This window comes from Pocillopora damicornis, chromosome 7, assembly GCF_964200805.1.
Source record: "Pocillopora damicornis chromosome 7, jaPocDami1.2, whole genome shotgun sequence".
Classification (NCBI taxonomy): domain Eukaryota; kingdom Metazoa; phylum Cnidaria; class Anthozoa; order Scleractinia; family Pocilloporidae; genus Pocillopora; species Pocillopora damicornis.
In genome coordinates, this window is record NC_142676.1 from 20,640,627 (window position 1) to 20,654,473 (window position 13,847).

The 13,847-nt window shown below is 37.9% G+C and overlaps 1 protein-coding gene and 1 long non-coding RNA gene across 2 annotated transcripts; one reads left to right on the forward strand and one right to left on the reverse strand.

The window, feature by feature from the left end:
* Window positions 1-3,176: 3,176 nt before the first annotated feature.
* Window positions 3,177-4,695, reverse strand: LOC149043068 (uncharacterized). Its single transcript, XR_016188169.1, has 2 exons — window positions 4,559-4,695; window positions 3,177-4,400 (listed from the first exon to the last, which is right to left on the reverse strand). It is a non-coding gene; the product is annotated as an uncharacterized LOC149043068 (long non-coding RNA).
* Window positions 4,696-6,602: 1,907 nt separating this feature from the next.
* LOC113673810 (putative flavin-containing monoamine oxidase A) lies at window positions 6,603-13,847 on the forward strand. The gene is made up of 8 exons (XM_089211182.1): window positions 6,603-7,031; window positions 9,480-9,897; window positions 10,126-10,254; window positions 10,719-10,846; window positions 11,270-11,601; window positions 11,803-11,903; window positions 12,293-12,716; window positions 13,001-13,847. Exons 1-8 carry the CDS (start codon window positions 6,678-6,680, stop codon window positions 13,281-13,283), a joined length of 2,169 nt encoding a protein of 722 aa, XP_089067308.1. The 5' UTR covers window positions 6,603-6,677; the 3' UTR covers window positions 13,284-13,847.

Genomic DNA, 13,847 nt, shown 5'->3' on the forward strand with positions numbered 1-13,847 from the left:
CCTTGTCATTGTGAATTCATCTTTTTCACCGAGGAAAAATAATAACACATTAAATTGGCCACTAAAAGAGAGTGAAGGGGTTGGAAGAGTATGATACATGTTCCGAGGTTGAAAATATGAGTTTATTCAGCTCATTTGTTTTACATTCCGTACACTATTTCTAGTTTCAAAATATCAGAACAGTTTTGACCAATTTCTTCTCGACTTGTTCGTCTCCAAAGGCCTGCACAGGAGAAAAGAGCTGAAAGTCAAAAGAATTACGACAAAAACTTAGGAAAGAATCGTAGCTCAGAAGCTATCTTCCAAAGGAAGGGGTAAATTTGATAACTAACTAAGCTCAATTCGTTTTTAAAGCGACCCGCAATCACGTACAACATCTACGAGTTGTTTACAGGCAAAAGATAACTTCACTTTTCTGAATATAAATACGTGTTCGTGTCTTAGAAAAAAAAAAGAAAAATTTTCCTTCCCGACCTTTGTTATTGCGAATTCATCTTTTTCACCAAGGAAAAAATAATAACACTTTAAATTGGCCATTAAAAGAGAGTGAGGGAGCTGAAAAATATGAGTTCTTTCAGCTTATTTGTTTTAAATGTTTTAGTTGCGTGCGACTGTTGAGAACCTGATAATAAAGCAACATTTTGCCATAATAACACTTGGGATGGCTGAATACGCGTAGAGCGAAACATTCGAGTAAGAAATGTACACGATCTTCTTAAGGCTTATCCAAAAGATACAGAAAAAGTCACTTACACAGCTTACCCTGTTATTCCAGCCACTCATCATTTTCTGTTGGATAATTTGTGTTTGGCGGAATGGAATAGTTTTGGTTTTCTTCTATGTGTCTTCTCTCCCCGTTTCTGTTCACCTCCGCTCCCCTCACTTGTTCACGCTGCTCATTGTTTCCTACCGGTTGCCTCTGCTGCACAGCTCTTTCACTTTCCATCAGGATATAAAGGATCATTAGCGTAAGAAAGTCAACGAATAGACTGAAAAAGTCTGGAATAGTGAGCATGATGTGGAGAGTGCTTCAGAAACGAGCCAGCAGAAGAGCAACAAGTAAGCCGTATTACTAAAGTTTTCCACGCGATATTAAAGCCAAACTGAAGAGTATTGACCTATATTTAGCTCGCCAGGCCAGAAACGACACCAAAATGGACCAATAATCTGCGTTTGGACCCGCAGGCATCAGTTGTCAATTAAGTTATTTAACGTGCCATTGCATATCTCTCAGTTAGAATTTATAATTGAAACAAAAGTATGTGCATACACAGAAATTGTTTGCTTATGAACATTTTTGAAACGGATTTTCGAGATTTTTTGTAATTTTCGTCTTATAAACAACATTCTGCATAAAATATGGCGGCATATTTTCACTGTTAGAAACGGCGCCAAAATGAACTAATGATCTGCGTTTGGACCCACAACATGAAACGATCCACTTGACCTCAATCAGGCTTTTTCACGTGCCAATGCATATCTCTCAGTTAGAATTTATTTTTGAAGCAAACTTCTGTGTACACACAGAAATTGTTTGCCTATCAAAATTTTTAAAACGAATTTTCGAGATTTTCTGGACAGTGTTTTCGTCTTATAAACAGCATTGTGCATTATATATAACCGCATGTTTTCGCCGCCAAAATGGACCAATGATCTGCGTTTGGACCCACAAGATCATTGTTTGCACTCTACTTCGTGCAGCTGGATAATAAAAAAAAATATATAGACATGACTTTGAAGCTTCATCAGGCTGATAACAATGCTAGACAAATTGAGGCACAATAATACCAGCCCTCTTCTTTTATTTCTTAGATAAAGCTTCTCAGAATCATACAAACATAAAAATACTAATACAATTCATTTGTTCATCTCGTTATAACTTTCCCTCTCTATCTATTTCTTCTAAAAATGATCAAACTAGGCTCTTTATTATACAAACAAAAAAGTTTATTAGTCGTAAATACGCCTTTTCGGCTTCAAAGTACCATAAACAATAATTTCCTTCGATTCGCTCGTCTTCAAGGACCTGCACAGGGAAAGTGAACAGAAAGTCTGGCTCCCAGTCTTTTATCAAATGAATAAAAGACCGGGAGCCAGAGTCTAATTTCAAGAACAGGCGCAAACCTTATACTTCACAGTCGAAAAGCCTGTTAAATTTTGTTGCGTATTTTCATTTAAATTATGAACACTATGTGTCGGGCTCATTGTAAGCATTTCTACCAGCTTATTCACAAAATAGCGAGTCATCGATAAGTGACGATAACTCTCGCACGGCGATTGAGATGAGGCCGAAAGAATCTATAAGGGTGTACAGAGAGATTGAGCGTGGTTTGTGGTTGTGTTTTCCTGTTTTACTTTCTTCACAAAAGAAAAGTTATTAGACAGGACATTTCTTCTGTATCGCTGAGAGTAGATGAGAAATACTCAGGAAACGTTTTCAAAGGACATTGCTTTGTCAAAGCACACAGAACAAATATTAGTCTTGCTGCCTGAAGAAATTACATAAAAACTTCATGACATTGTCGTTACTTATTGAGACTCACGGGCGAGGCGTAAAATTTCAGACACAAAAGATCTCTTGTATTGATTGAAGTGCGTTCAGTCGAACCTCGATTATCCGGACTATTCGATTATCCGGACTTTCTTCTCTGGTCCCAATTTTTCCATGAAAATTAATTAGTTGTGATCTTATAAAACTCAAAGTCGCAAAAAGCCCAATAATCCTTTCAAAAGACTGTTGAAACAGCGTATTATCCTATGCGCTTTTGAAAATCCGAAAGTGCGACGAGTCAAAGAAGTATTCTGATGCGTTCAGCTGATATATGGTTGGCGCAATTGTTTTGTTGCCAAGGGAATTTCATGCTTGATTAGTTCCTTCTGCGTGGGTTATGTAAACACACGAGCGATCGATCGTAAACTCAAATCAAAAACATGCCTACGAAGCGAAAGCTTGCCGTTCTATTGATTAAAGATAAGCAGATAATTATTTCACATTTCTATCTCATTAATATTCATATTTTCGATTATCCGGACTATTTACCGAGGTCCCGATGAGTCCGGATAATCGAGGTTCGACTGTACTAAAAAGAAATCGGATTTCACAACACTGTGCACTAGCACGTTCGGAACTTATAGGCTTTGCAATCTTGGTAAAAAAAAAAATCACACTGTTGTCATGTCATTTACACTTGTTTATTATCTTTTAACGATTATTCCGATTTTTCATTTCATGGATTCACTAACCAATAAAATTGTAACCCCAACTGATTTATTCTTTCAGTTTCTAGGATATGGGTATAAATTCCCTCAAAGTATCACTAAGAAGTACTTTTACTAAATAATTCAATCTGCATTATGATTCAAATCAATGAAGCAAGGTGATGCTAAATGCAAATACAAAGTCGTTGCAATGCTATGGTTGTATTCAGTTCGGAAACCAACGAAAATGAAATCAATTACTTGATCGTTATCACTGAGAAATAACCATAACATCCAGCCAAGAGGAAAAAGTCTTGCAAATTTTGAATTCCTCTTAAAAAATTTCCTCCAGTTGCGCATGCTTTTAACAATGGAATGTAGAAATCCTTAGCGGCTGACGCAATTTTAAATTCACATTGAATTGCTGAGAACTATGTACAGTAAAACAGTAGTTAATTTGAAAACCAGAGTTAAGATACAGTTAAAATTTCACCCCTGGCAAATTTTCATCATATAAATTCTCAGCATGAGTTCAGACAGGCCATGAGCAATAAATTGCCATCACAGAAACACGATTCCAGTGGAAATTTATGTTAATGTTAGAGCCACTGAAGCTTTACGTGCGTCATTTAGGCAAATTAAAAGAGGGATGCGTTGGAATCTAGAATGATAAGGAAATAGGAAAAAGCTAGAAAATTAGAGGGACTCCATATTGTGCCCGATAGACACACAGAGACATATCCACTAGCCCCGGTTTTCCCGGTCTTCCGTCTACACCATCCTTTCCTGAAGGGCCAATAAGCCCAGGGTTTCTAGGCGGGCCCCTCGGTCCGACCAAGCTGCTGAAATTAAGTTTATAGTTTTTCGCGAAGGAAAATGCTTCAGCCGCTCTTCCTTGATCACTCTCCATAATTCCTGTTCTGACCCCACTGATTGAGCAGCAGAGCTTTGGCTGGGTACGATTTCTTTCTTGCATTCGTCGCAGCCTGGGACAAACATGATCCCCAACATGAGCATCACAACAACGACTGCAGCCCCTTAACCAAATAAGAAACCGAAAAACCCCATGACTTTGAACAGTTTGTTGCACGTGTCTCTGTGGTAGCCATACGCAGAGTATAAAACATTTTCCGAGGTTGAAAAGATGAGTTCATTAAGCTTATTTGTCTTCAATGTTTCAGTTGCGCGCGACCTTTGAGAACCTGATGATGAAGCAACATTTTGCGAAAATTACACAGAGAAGGGGTGGCTGAATACATGTAAAGCGAAACAATCGAGTAAGACATGTACACAATCTTATCAAATTCAATTTTTTAAGGCTTATCCAACAGATACAGAAAAAGTTACTTAAACAGCTTACCCTGAATACTTATCCCTGGCGTTCATCATTTTCTGTTGGATAATTTGTATTTGGCGGAAAGCAATAATTTTGGTTTTCCTCCATGTGTCTTCTTCTCCCCCCGTTTCTGTTCAACTCCAATCTCCTCACTTGTTCACGCTGTTCATTAATTCTTGCCGGTTGCCTCTGTTGTACAGCTCTGTCACTTTCCATCAGGATGTAGAGGATCATTAACATTAGAAAGTCAACGAATCGACTGAAAAAGTCTTGAATAGTGAGCATGATGCGGAGAATGCTTCGAGAAAGAGCCAGCAGAAGAGCAGTAAGTAAGCCTCACTACTGATCCAGAAGCTTGCCACACGACGCAAAAGCCTAACTGAAGGGATCAACTTACCCTCGGTATATTTAGCTGTCACAACAATGTGCTCACCAGGCCAGAAACGTAGTAGTTAAGTAGTTAACCAAAATGGACCAATTATCTGCGTTTGGATCCACGGGCAATATCAGTTATCAGTTCAATTCAATAAGGCTTATTCACGTGCAAGTGCTCATGAAAATTTCTAAAAAACGGATTCTAAAATGGACCAATGATCTGCGTTTGGACCCACGACATTAGACGAGATCACTTGACCCCAATCAGGCTTTTTCACGTGCCAGAGCATATTTCTCAGTCAGTCTTGCATAAAATATGGCCGGGTGGCGAAAACATGTGGCCATATTCAATGCAGAATGCTGTTTATGAGACGAAAACACTGTCTCGAAATCTCGAAAGTCAGTTTTAAAAATTTTCATCGGTAAACATTTGTGTGTATACACAAACGTTTGCTTCAATTATAAATTATAACTGAGAGATATGCACTGTCACGTGAAAAAGCCTGATTGGGGTCAAGCGATCTCGTCTAATGTCGTGGGTCCAAACGCAGATCATTGGTCCATTTTGGTGTCGCTTCTGGCGGTGAAGAAACGACGCCAAAATGGACAAATGATCTGCGTTTGGATCCACGACATCATTATTTGCACTCTACTTCGTGCAGTTGTATAATAATAAAAAATATAGACATGACTTTGAAGCTTCATCAGGCTGATAACAACGCCAGACAAACTGAGACAGAAAATACTACCAGCCCCTTTCTTTAATTTCTAAGATAAAGCTCAGAACCATACAAACATAAAAATACTAATACAATTTATTTTTTCATCTCGTTTAGCTTTCCCTCTCTATTTATTTCTTCTAAAAATTATCAAACTAGGCTCTTTATTATACAAACAAAAAAGTTTATGAGTCGTAAATACGCCTTTTCGGCTTCAAAGTACCATAAACAATAATTTCCGTCGATTCGTTCGTCTTCAAGGACCTGCACAGGGAAAGCGAACAGAAAGTCAAGGAATTTGCCGTAAACATTTGGAGAAGAATGTGCTGTAAACAATTGGAGAAGCTTTCTTAAAAAGCGGATGGAGTTATAGTAATCAATTCGATCCCACTGTAGACATTGTACTGAATACTTAATTTTTAGAGGCGACTGAATAGTGGCTGAATATAAAGCGAACAAATCTTTAAGAAATTTATACGATCTTTACAGGCAATTAAATTTCTATAAACGAATCTAGCTGCGTTTAAGAACAGATTTGGGTGAAGCGACATCGAAACTTCTTCAAAAATATTTAGCTGTAATCTTTTTTTCCCCTCAGTTTTTCTCCTTTTGGTTGTCTTTCCCTTCTAAGAAAGTTTGAACGTCACTATCTGTAGCGATGCGGATTTTTCAGTGTTTTGGTAGCCATAATCCAGAAAAAATGCGACAAACGACCTTGGATTGAGAATGGTACAGGCTTTGCCGTTCATTCATTTGACCGAGTGGTGCGAAAGGCGAGTGACGTGTCAGCAGCTGATTGGCGATATCAAACACAAGTGAAGAAATATCGTGTTGTTACGGCTTTTCTCTGGTCTGGAAATCCTTGTAAAACACCGTAGTTTATGTGATAAATATATAAAAATATTAAACCGCAATTAACCCCAACCCCAGCCCGCTCGTCAAGAGACACTGGGTACCAGTCTTTCTCTCGTGATAGCCGTCTACAGGGTTCTTGTCGCCGATTGACGCCGAAGTTAGGCTGGTTGCCTCTCAATAATTTGCAATTGTTCATGATGCGAATTGTCAACTTTAGCGAAGAATTCAACCCTGAGATAGAGGAGGAATTATTGAAATCTGTTAAATTCACTATCGATACCGATAGAGCCTTCCTTGGGGATTTCCTTCAACAAAGACAATATTTAGCTAAAAATCGAATGAAAACTGTTCTGGTGGCTTCAAGGGAGAAAACAGCAAAGGAGAACCAATCCCACATTGCATGTGAAATCATATTTGTGCAGTACTTTGCTGGCGGAAACTATGGCTTCGTAAAGTTTATTTCTACAGCTGAGCGATTCAACGAACTCGAAGAATTGAATCATACCAGACTGCAGTTAGTAAACGAGGCCATTTCAGTGGTAAATAAGGTCAGTTTCTACCTTTTAGATGCCGTTCGTTCTTGCTATTATAATTGAATAATTAGAGGGGAACAACTTTAATAGGTGAACCACTGAGCTGGGAAAAATTAGGTCATCGTCTGTTTTCATCTGTCACGAAATGCGTTAAGACCCTCCATAATTATAATTAGAATGAGTATTTTTTTTTCTTTCTCCTAATTTAAATATTGTTTTGTTTAAGAAAGGGTGATTTGATTTAATAAAATAAGTCCTGGTTTGTTAAGTGTCTTATTTCCTTAAGGTGTTTAGCTATTTAAGGCTAAACAAACTTCAGTTTAAAATAATTCATTATTAATAATATTAAAGAATACCTGTTGAATTATATTAGGTGATCAAAAAATAAAACCATTAAAAAAAAACTGCTTTTTAACTCCCATGAGTGATCAAGATAAAATTTTCCTCATAATATCAAGCAGACAAGTGATGAGGAAAAAGAAAAATACCAATTAGGGGATTGTAATTGATCCAATACCAAATTCTCCAAATTAAAGTTACAAGAATTATGGCAGATGGTAAGGAAGGGAGAGCTCAAGTGCCAAGACATTTGTTCTCATAATCAAACATTTAACCATTGTAATCCTAAAAGAAGAGGCACCAAATTTGGTCACTCTGGGGCTGAGAGGGCAAAATACAGTCAAACCTGTATTAAGCAGTTAATCCCACAGGGAATGGCGTGGTGACGGCTTAATCCTTTAACTCCAGTGAGTGACCAAGACAGACTTTCTCCTTACAATACACGCAGACAAGTTATGAGAATAAAGAAAAATATCAATTATGGGATTACTAATTGATCTGATACCAAATTCTCCAAACTAACATAATGAGAATCATTTGCCAGACAGTAAGGAGAATTGCTAATGAGATCTTGGGAATTAAAGGGTTATTACAAGTTTTTCAGAATAGGGTTATTATGCAAATAGATAAATGTGCATACACTTGCTCAAAAATACAAAAAACATTGATTTTGGGAGATAAAAATGGATTAATGTTATGTCGAAGATTTTTCTTAGTTTTATGTGTCTGAGTTGTTCCACTTCAAGTGACTGTTCAGTGCAGGTTGAGGACAATACCAAAAGACAGTTGGGACCCTGTAAAGAGTGACTGCAACTGTTAAATGACAGTCATTAAGGGCTAACAATTTTGGAACTCTGAAAACTGACCACTTAACCCTTTAAATCCCAAGATCTCCTCAGAAATTCTCCTTACTGTCTGCCATACATTTCTTACGATCTTAGTTTGGAGAATTGGGTATTGGATCAACCAATAATCCCCTAATTGATATTTTTCTTTGTTCTCATTACTTGTCTGCTTGATATTGTACTGATAGTGTAAGGAGAAATTCTGTCTAAGTCACTAGTGAAACTTAAAGAGGGTGACTGCTTAATACACTGCTGCTCTGTATTTTTGCAGAAGTGCCAAAAGAACTGGATAATTCTTTATTTTTCTCTGCCTGCACTTTTATTATAACATGTGTCAACTAGCTTTTCTAACCAAATTTTGAAAAACTAAATTGATTGAAAGAGTACCTGACCAATCTTAAATAGATCCAAAAATTTTATAGAAGTAAAGGAAAGCTTGGATACTTTCATTATCATCTAAAATGGCACTGACCAGCGTTAACCCTTAAAATCATAAGAGTGACTAGCATCTTATTTTTCCTAGCAGTTATACCCCTCAATTATTTATTGAGATCATGAGAGTAAAGGAAATGATTGCCAAGCTAAAAAGCTTTAACTGTTGAACAAATTCTCCTCGTCAGTCTGAAAGAAATGTGTAAAGAAAAGTGTGGAGAATATAGTAACTGATGTTAGGTTGTAAAGTGTTATTCAAATCTTAGTGTGCATCCTTGGGATATGGAGTATTTTTCCTTAACCCTTTTTAAAGGAAACTCCCAAGATCTGATTGTCAATTCTCTTTTCTAGTGGCTACACATTTCCTTGTAAATTAGTTAGGAGAAATTGGTGTTTAATATACCTATTATTAGTATTATCATTAGCTGTTTGTTGGATAATAATATGGATGTTGTAAGGAGAAATTACATATTGATAACTTCTGGGAGTTTAAGGGTGAACTGAACAATTTTTCTACCCAGTTGTGCACCCAAAGCTATGTTAAGAGTGCATCATAAACCAAACTTCTCTTGATTTTCTCAGGAGACTACTGCAAGTATTAAACTTATTTTAACCTTTAACCCCTAAGAGTGATTAGATTCTAATTTCTCCCCACAATATCACCCTTGAATCAAACATTAAGGTCACAAGAATAAAGGAAATGATCACCAACTAAAGAAGCTCTTGATTGTTAAACAAATTCTCCTTGTCAGCACTTAAGGAAATGTATAGAGAACAGTATGGAGAATATATATACTGATGTTTGGGTGTGAAGGGTTCATGTATTTTATTATTGCTTTTTTTGCAGTATGCTCAACAGTGTGGTTTTGATAAATGCAAGGAAATCTTCAGTGTGATTAAAAAGAAGCATAATTCTAAACCTACCAACAAGTGTGCAGAATCAGGTCTTTGCAAGTCTCTCTACATAGCAGGATTTTGCTGGATAGAGGCTGATCTTATTTCTTCTGATGTTGGAAGTCAGTGTTGGACTTGTTTGATTGTTTACAGGCCAAATTTAGTTCCTAATTACCAGGTTGAAAATGGTATCAAATGGGGCTACATTGCAACATCTGTACTACTAAACTTTTGTGAAGATATTGTCACTATTTTGAATTCATCCGACTATGGAAAACAAACTATGAGGCAAGTAAAAGCCTTGATGAATAATTTTGAAGAAAGTTCAAGGCTGGATTTAAATATTGTCCAACCCTCATTTCCTTGGAATGGTATGTATGCAGTGCTCTTGTCAATAACAAATAATTTCAATATCAATTGTTAGAGCTAAAATTCATTTTTGCCCTTTTGGTGTTGAGTGGCAAGGTGAAAAGGGGCTGTGCCATCTCAAGCTCTACTTTTACTTTTTTAATTTCAGTTTCAGTGGAAACCTGGTTAAGCTTCAGGCAAAAATGGGTCTTTGTGATAATAAAACTTAACCTTTTTCTGATCTTCTTTAGGAAGAGTAGGACCTTCTCCTGCAAATCAGGTTGTGGTTGTTGGTGGAGGGCTGACTGGGCTTTCTGCAGCAGCTTCTTTGTCTAAGGCTGGTATTCCTGTTGTCCTTTTGGAGGCATCCAATTATCTAGGTAAGGGGTATCAATTTTGAAAAGATCATATCAAGTGATTGCAAATGAAAATGCTCTTATGTGAAAAGTGGTTTATAAAAATGCAGTTGTAGTTCTCAAGAGCCTAAAAACAAGAGCTTGCTGCCTAGAAGAAGAGGAGCTAAGCTTTTAAGGTATCTTTGCAGGTTTTTTTTTTAGGCAAAACATGTGGAAAATTTCACTTACAGATTCCATGTTGCCACTCATCTGTCCAGTAATAGATCATAGATGACTCCAAAATGTCTTAGACAAAACAAAAAGTGATTGATGAGGTGCAGCTGAGTGTGACACTGATATCCTCCAAGAAAAGACATGAAACTGCTGTAATCATTTGATAATTGCATCTGATACAGTTCCAAGGCTATTTGGGGGGTGGGGGGGGGGGGGGCATCTACCTCCATGATCAGGAACTGATATTTACTTTGATATACTTTGAATTAACCCAGGTGGAAGAGTGAAGCAAGTTCAGCCATTTGAAGGGTTTGCTCCAATTGATCTTGGTGGAGAGTTTATCCATGGATCTAACACTGTGGTGAACAAGATTGCTTGTGACAATGGATGGGTTGTTCTGCCAGTAAGTAAAGTCTTGTACCCCTTCTCGTAATTAAGTTAAAAGGTATATTTTTTAATTTTCACCACCGAAATAAATCTCTCTATTATTATTTGTTATAATTACAAAAAATTGGCTTGTGAAACAGATTCAAAGCTTGTATGTTGTTGCTGAGCCTCCCATCTGCATGGATAAATGTTGTACAAGTACTAAGTTGATGTTAAAGTGATAATCTTTCATGAACACGTTTTGAGGGGGAATGGAGTGAGGTGTGCACTATACGTTAGGTGAATGTTTTTGAAGTCGCCAATCTCCTTCTTTCACCTGAGAACATTTTTGCCGTGGAAAGGCTCATGATGGTGAAAATTGTTTCGAGTGCCATTCTGTTAATAGAAGATTTTCATCTTAATGCATAAAAGCCTTTTTACGCACATGTCATTTTTTCAGGCTTCTCAATGTGAAGCTGGGGAAGAAGGAGAAAAATTATTCTACAAAGGAAAACTCTATTCGACGAACAGTAATCAACGGGAAATCAGACTTGCTCGAGAAGCGTGGGCCGAATTGATCAACAGCAAATACAGAAATCAAGAAAAGGAAACAGAATATTTGTCTGATTCTGTGAAGGTGAGACTTGAAGAGAAAGGCTTGTCACGTGACGTGTTGGATGTAATTGAGTGGTGGAAGATGAAGATATCTGCAGGATCCTTGGATCACTATGGAGTGCGGGAAGGGCGGAGGAGAATGGAGTCCAAATATGAGTGGGGAATTGAAGATTGCAGGTAAAATAGTTTTTGAACTGATTTTGTTTTGAAAAAGACAAGGTTATTTTAATAAATGATAAAAATGTCTGCCTGTAGAATTCGTGGTATTCTGAAGGTAAACCAGGGTCGTAGTCAATTTTTCATACACTGAGTTTTTTACTTGAAGTTGTTTTGGTACAAGGCACCGACGCTCTCTGTCATTGAAACTTTTTCCTTTAGACTCGCGGAATCTTACTCACAGCTGGTGAAGTACTACTTGGCTAACAGTATGGATGTGGATAAGCGTCTTAACTGGCAGGTTAAGGAAGTTGTTTGGAAAGGTTAGCTCTTTCGTTTTAGTTTTGATTTATTTCAGGAATCTGTCAGCGCGCAATTGATTTATAGCAGTAGTTTATTCAGAGAATTGTGGTTACCTGGTTGTAACATTTTCTCTTCGTTAGATTTGAGTTTCGTCCTTTCGTGAGAGTTTCATGCAACTAACCTCTTTCTGAAATTGTTGGCACAGTTACTGTGCCTCTATATGATTATTACAAAGCCTTTGTTTCTCAGCGATGGTTAATTTTTTTTTCATTTTAAAACCTTTTCCTTGTCCTCCTAAAAAAGTTGTATTTGGATGGAATTCGGATTTTGTTTTAAGAGAGCTTAAGGATTCAAATGCTAACTAAAATTTGGCGAGGAAAGAATGTCTTGATTTATATATTTCGGGCAGGAGACAGGGTGAGATCCAACATCAGTGGACGAATTCTTCTGAAAAATCAACATGGCCAGGAGATGACCGCCAAGCACGTGATCCTTACTGTACCACTAACAGTCCTCCAAGATGGCGACATAACCTTCACTCCAGCACTTCCCGCTGACAAGAACAAGGCCATACGCACGATACAGATGCTGGGCGCGTGGAAAATCGCTTGTCGTTTCAAACGCCGCTTCTGGCCGGAGAAGCTGCATCAAATTTACAGCGTTCGTGGGTTCGCTAGTGAGATATGGACTTGCTCACATGATTGTCCCGACAGTGACGAAAAATGTCACGTGGTTGTCGGGTTTGAAACTGCCGAGCCCGCGGAAGAGAAACGGTATCTCAGCGGACAGGAAGTGTTGAGAGGATTTTTGAGTCATCTGGATGAGATATTTGGGTATGAATGTACCGCAAAGTTGAGTAGGCCCTAATAGATTGTGCTTGTAAGAGAGGCATATTGTGTCACCAGCATTGTCCAAAAATAAGGCTAAAATTTATGCTCAGTTTTGAAAATTATGCTATTTTTACTTAATTTCTGCTTTTCAAAACCTGAAAAGCAAAATTGGAAACTGATTGATGCAATCATGGAATAGGACTGAAGTGACAATTGTTGCACTGTAATACACCTCCTGCATTCCGTTAAGTGCTGCTGCAATTTTGCTTTTCATTCTTTCATGACAGCACTTCCTCGGACCCAAACCCTGCCAGCAACTCGTTCATGGACTTCGTGTACTTCCATTGGTCAAACCATCCTTACATTCGTGGGGGATATACCTCGCCCACTGCGCATGCTTACGAACTCCGTCGCGTGCTCGCCAGCCCTGTTGACGATCGCTTGTTCTTTGCGGGTGAAGCCACGAGTTCAAGGTCATGTTCGACTGTACCTACTGCGATCGAAACTGGAACACGCGCGGCAGATGAAGTTTGTTGTGCGGATGGAATTCTTCCTCTTGCAAAACTTTAATCATAGCTGTTTTCCTTAAGCGCCGCTGCGGTGCCAGATTAAAGTATTAGGAACTTATTTGACAGTGTTGCTGAGGGAGAGACGTCGAGTAGTTGGAAATTAAGAGAAATTGCTAATGTGGCGCCACGTGCAATTTACTGTAATCTGGGAAAGAGATTTTGATATTCAAAACATTTTATCTATATATGAAATGATATTGTAAAAAAAACCCACAGCATGCTTTCAGCGAGACACCACACTGATCAAGGATTTTCCAAGCTAACTTGATACTGAAAATGAACGAGTTAAGACTAAATTCTTATTGGGTCATCAGTCGAGCACAAGTGCCGACTGATAACCCTTTAACTCCCAAGAACTGATTATCAATTCTCTCCTCTAACTCCACACATCTCTTGCTGAATAAGTTTCCAGAATTTGGTGTTAGATCAAGATAACAACTTTCACCTAATAGTTTGAGTATTCTCACTATCTGTTTGCTTGATAACGTTTGACTACAGTTGGAAGAAGTTACATTTTAAATCTCTTTCTGGGGTATTGTGCTTACATAAAAGCTTAAAAAGCTAA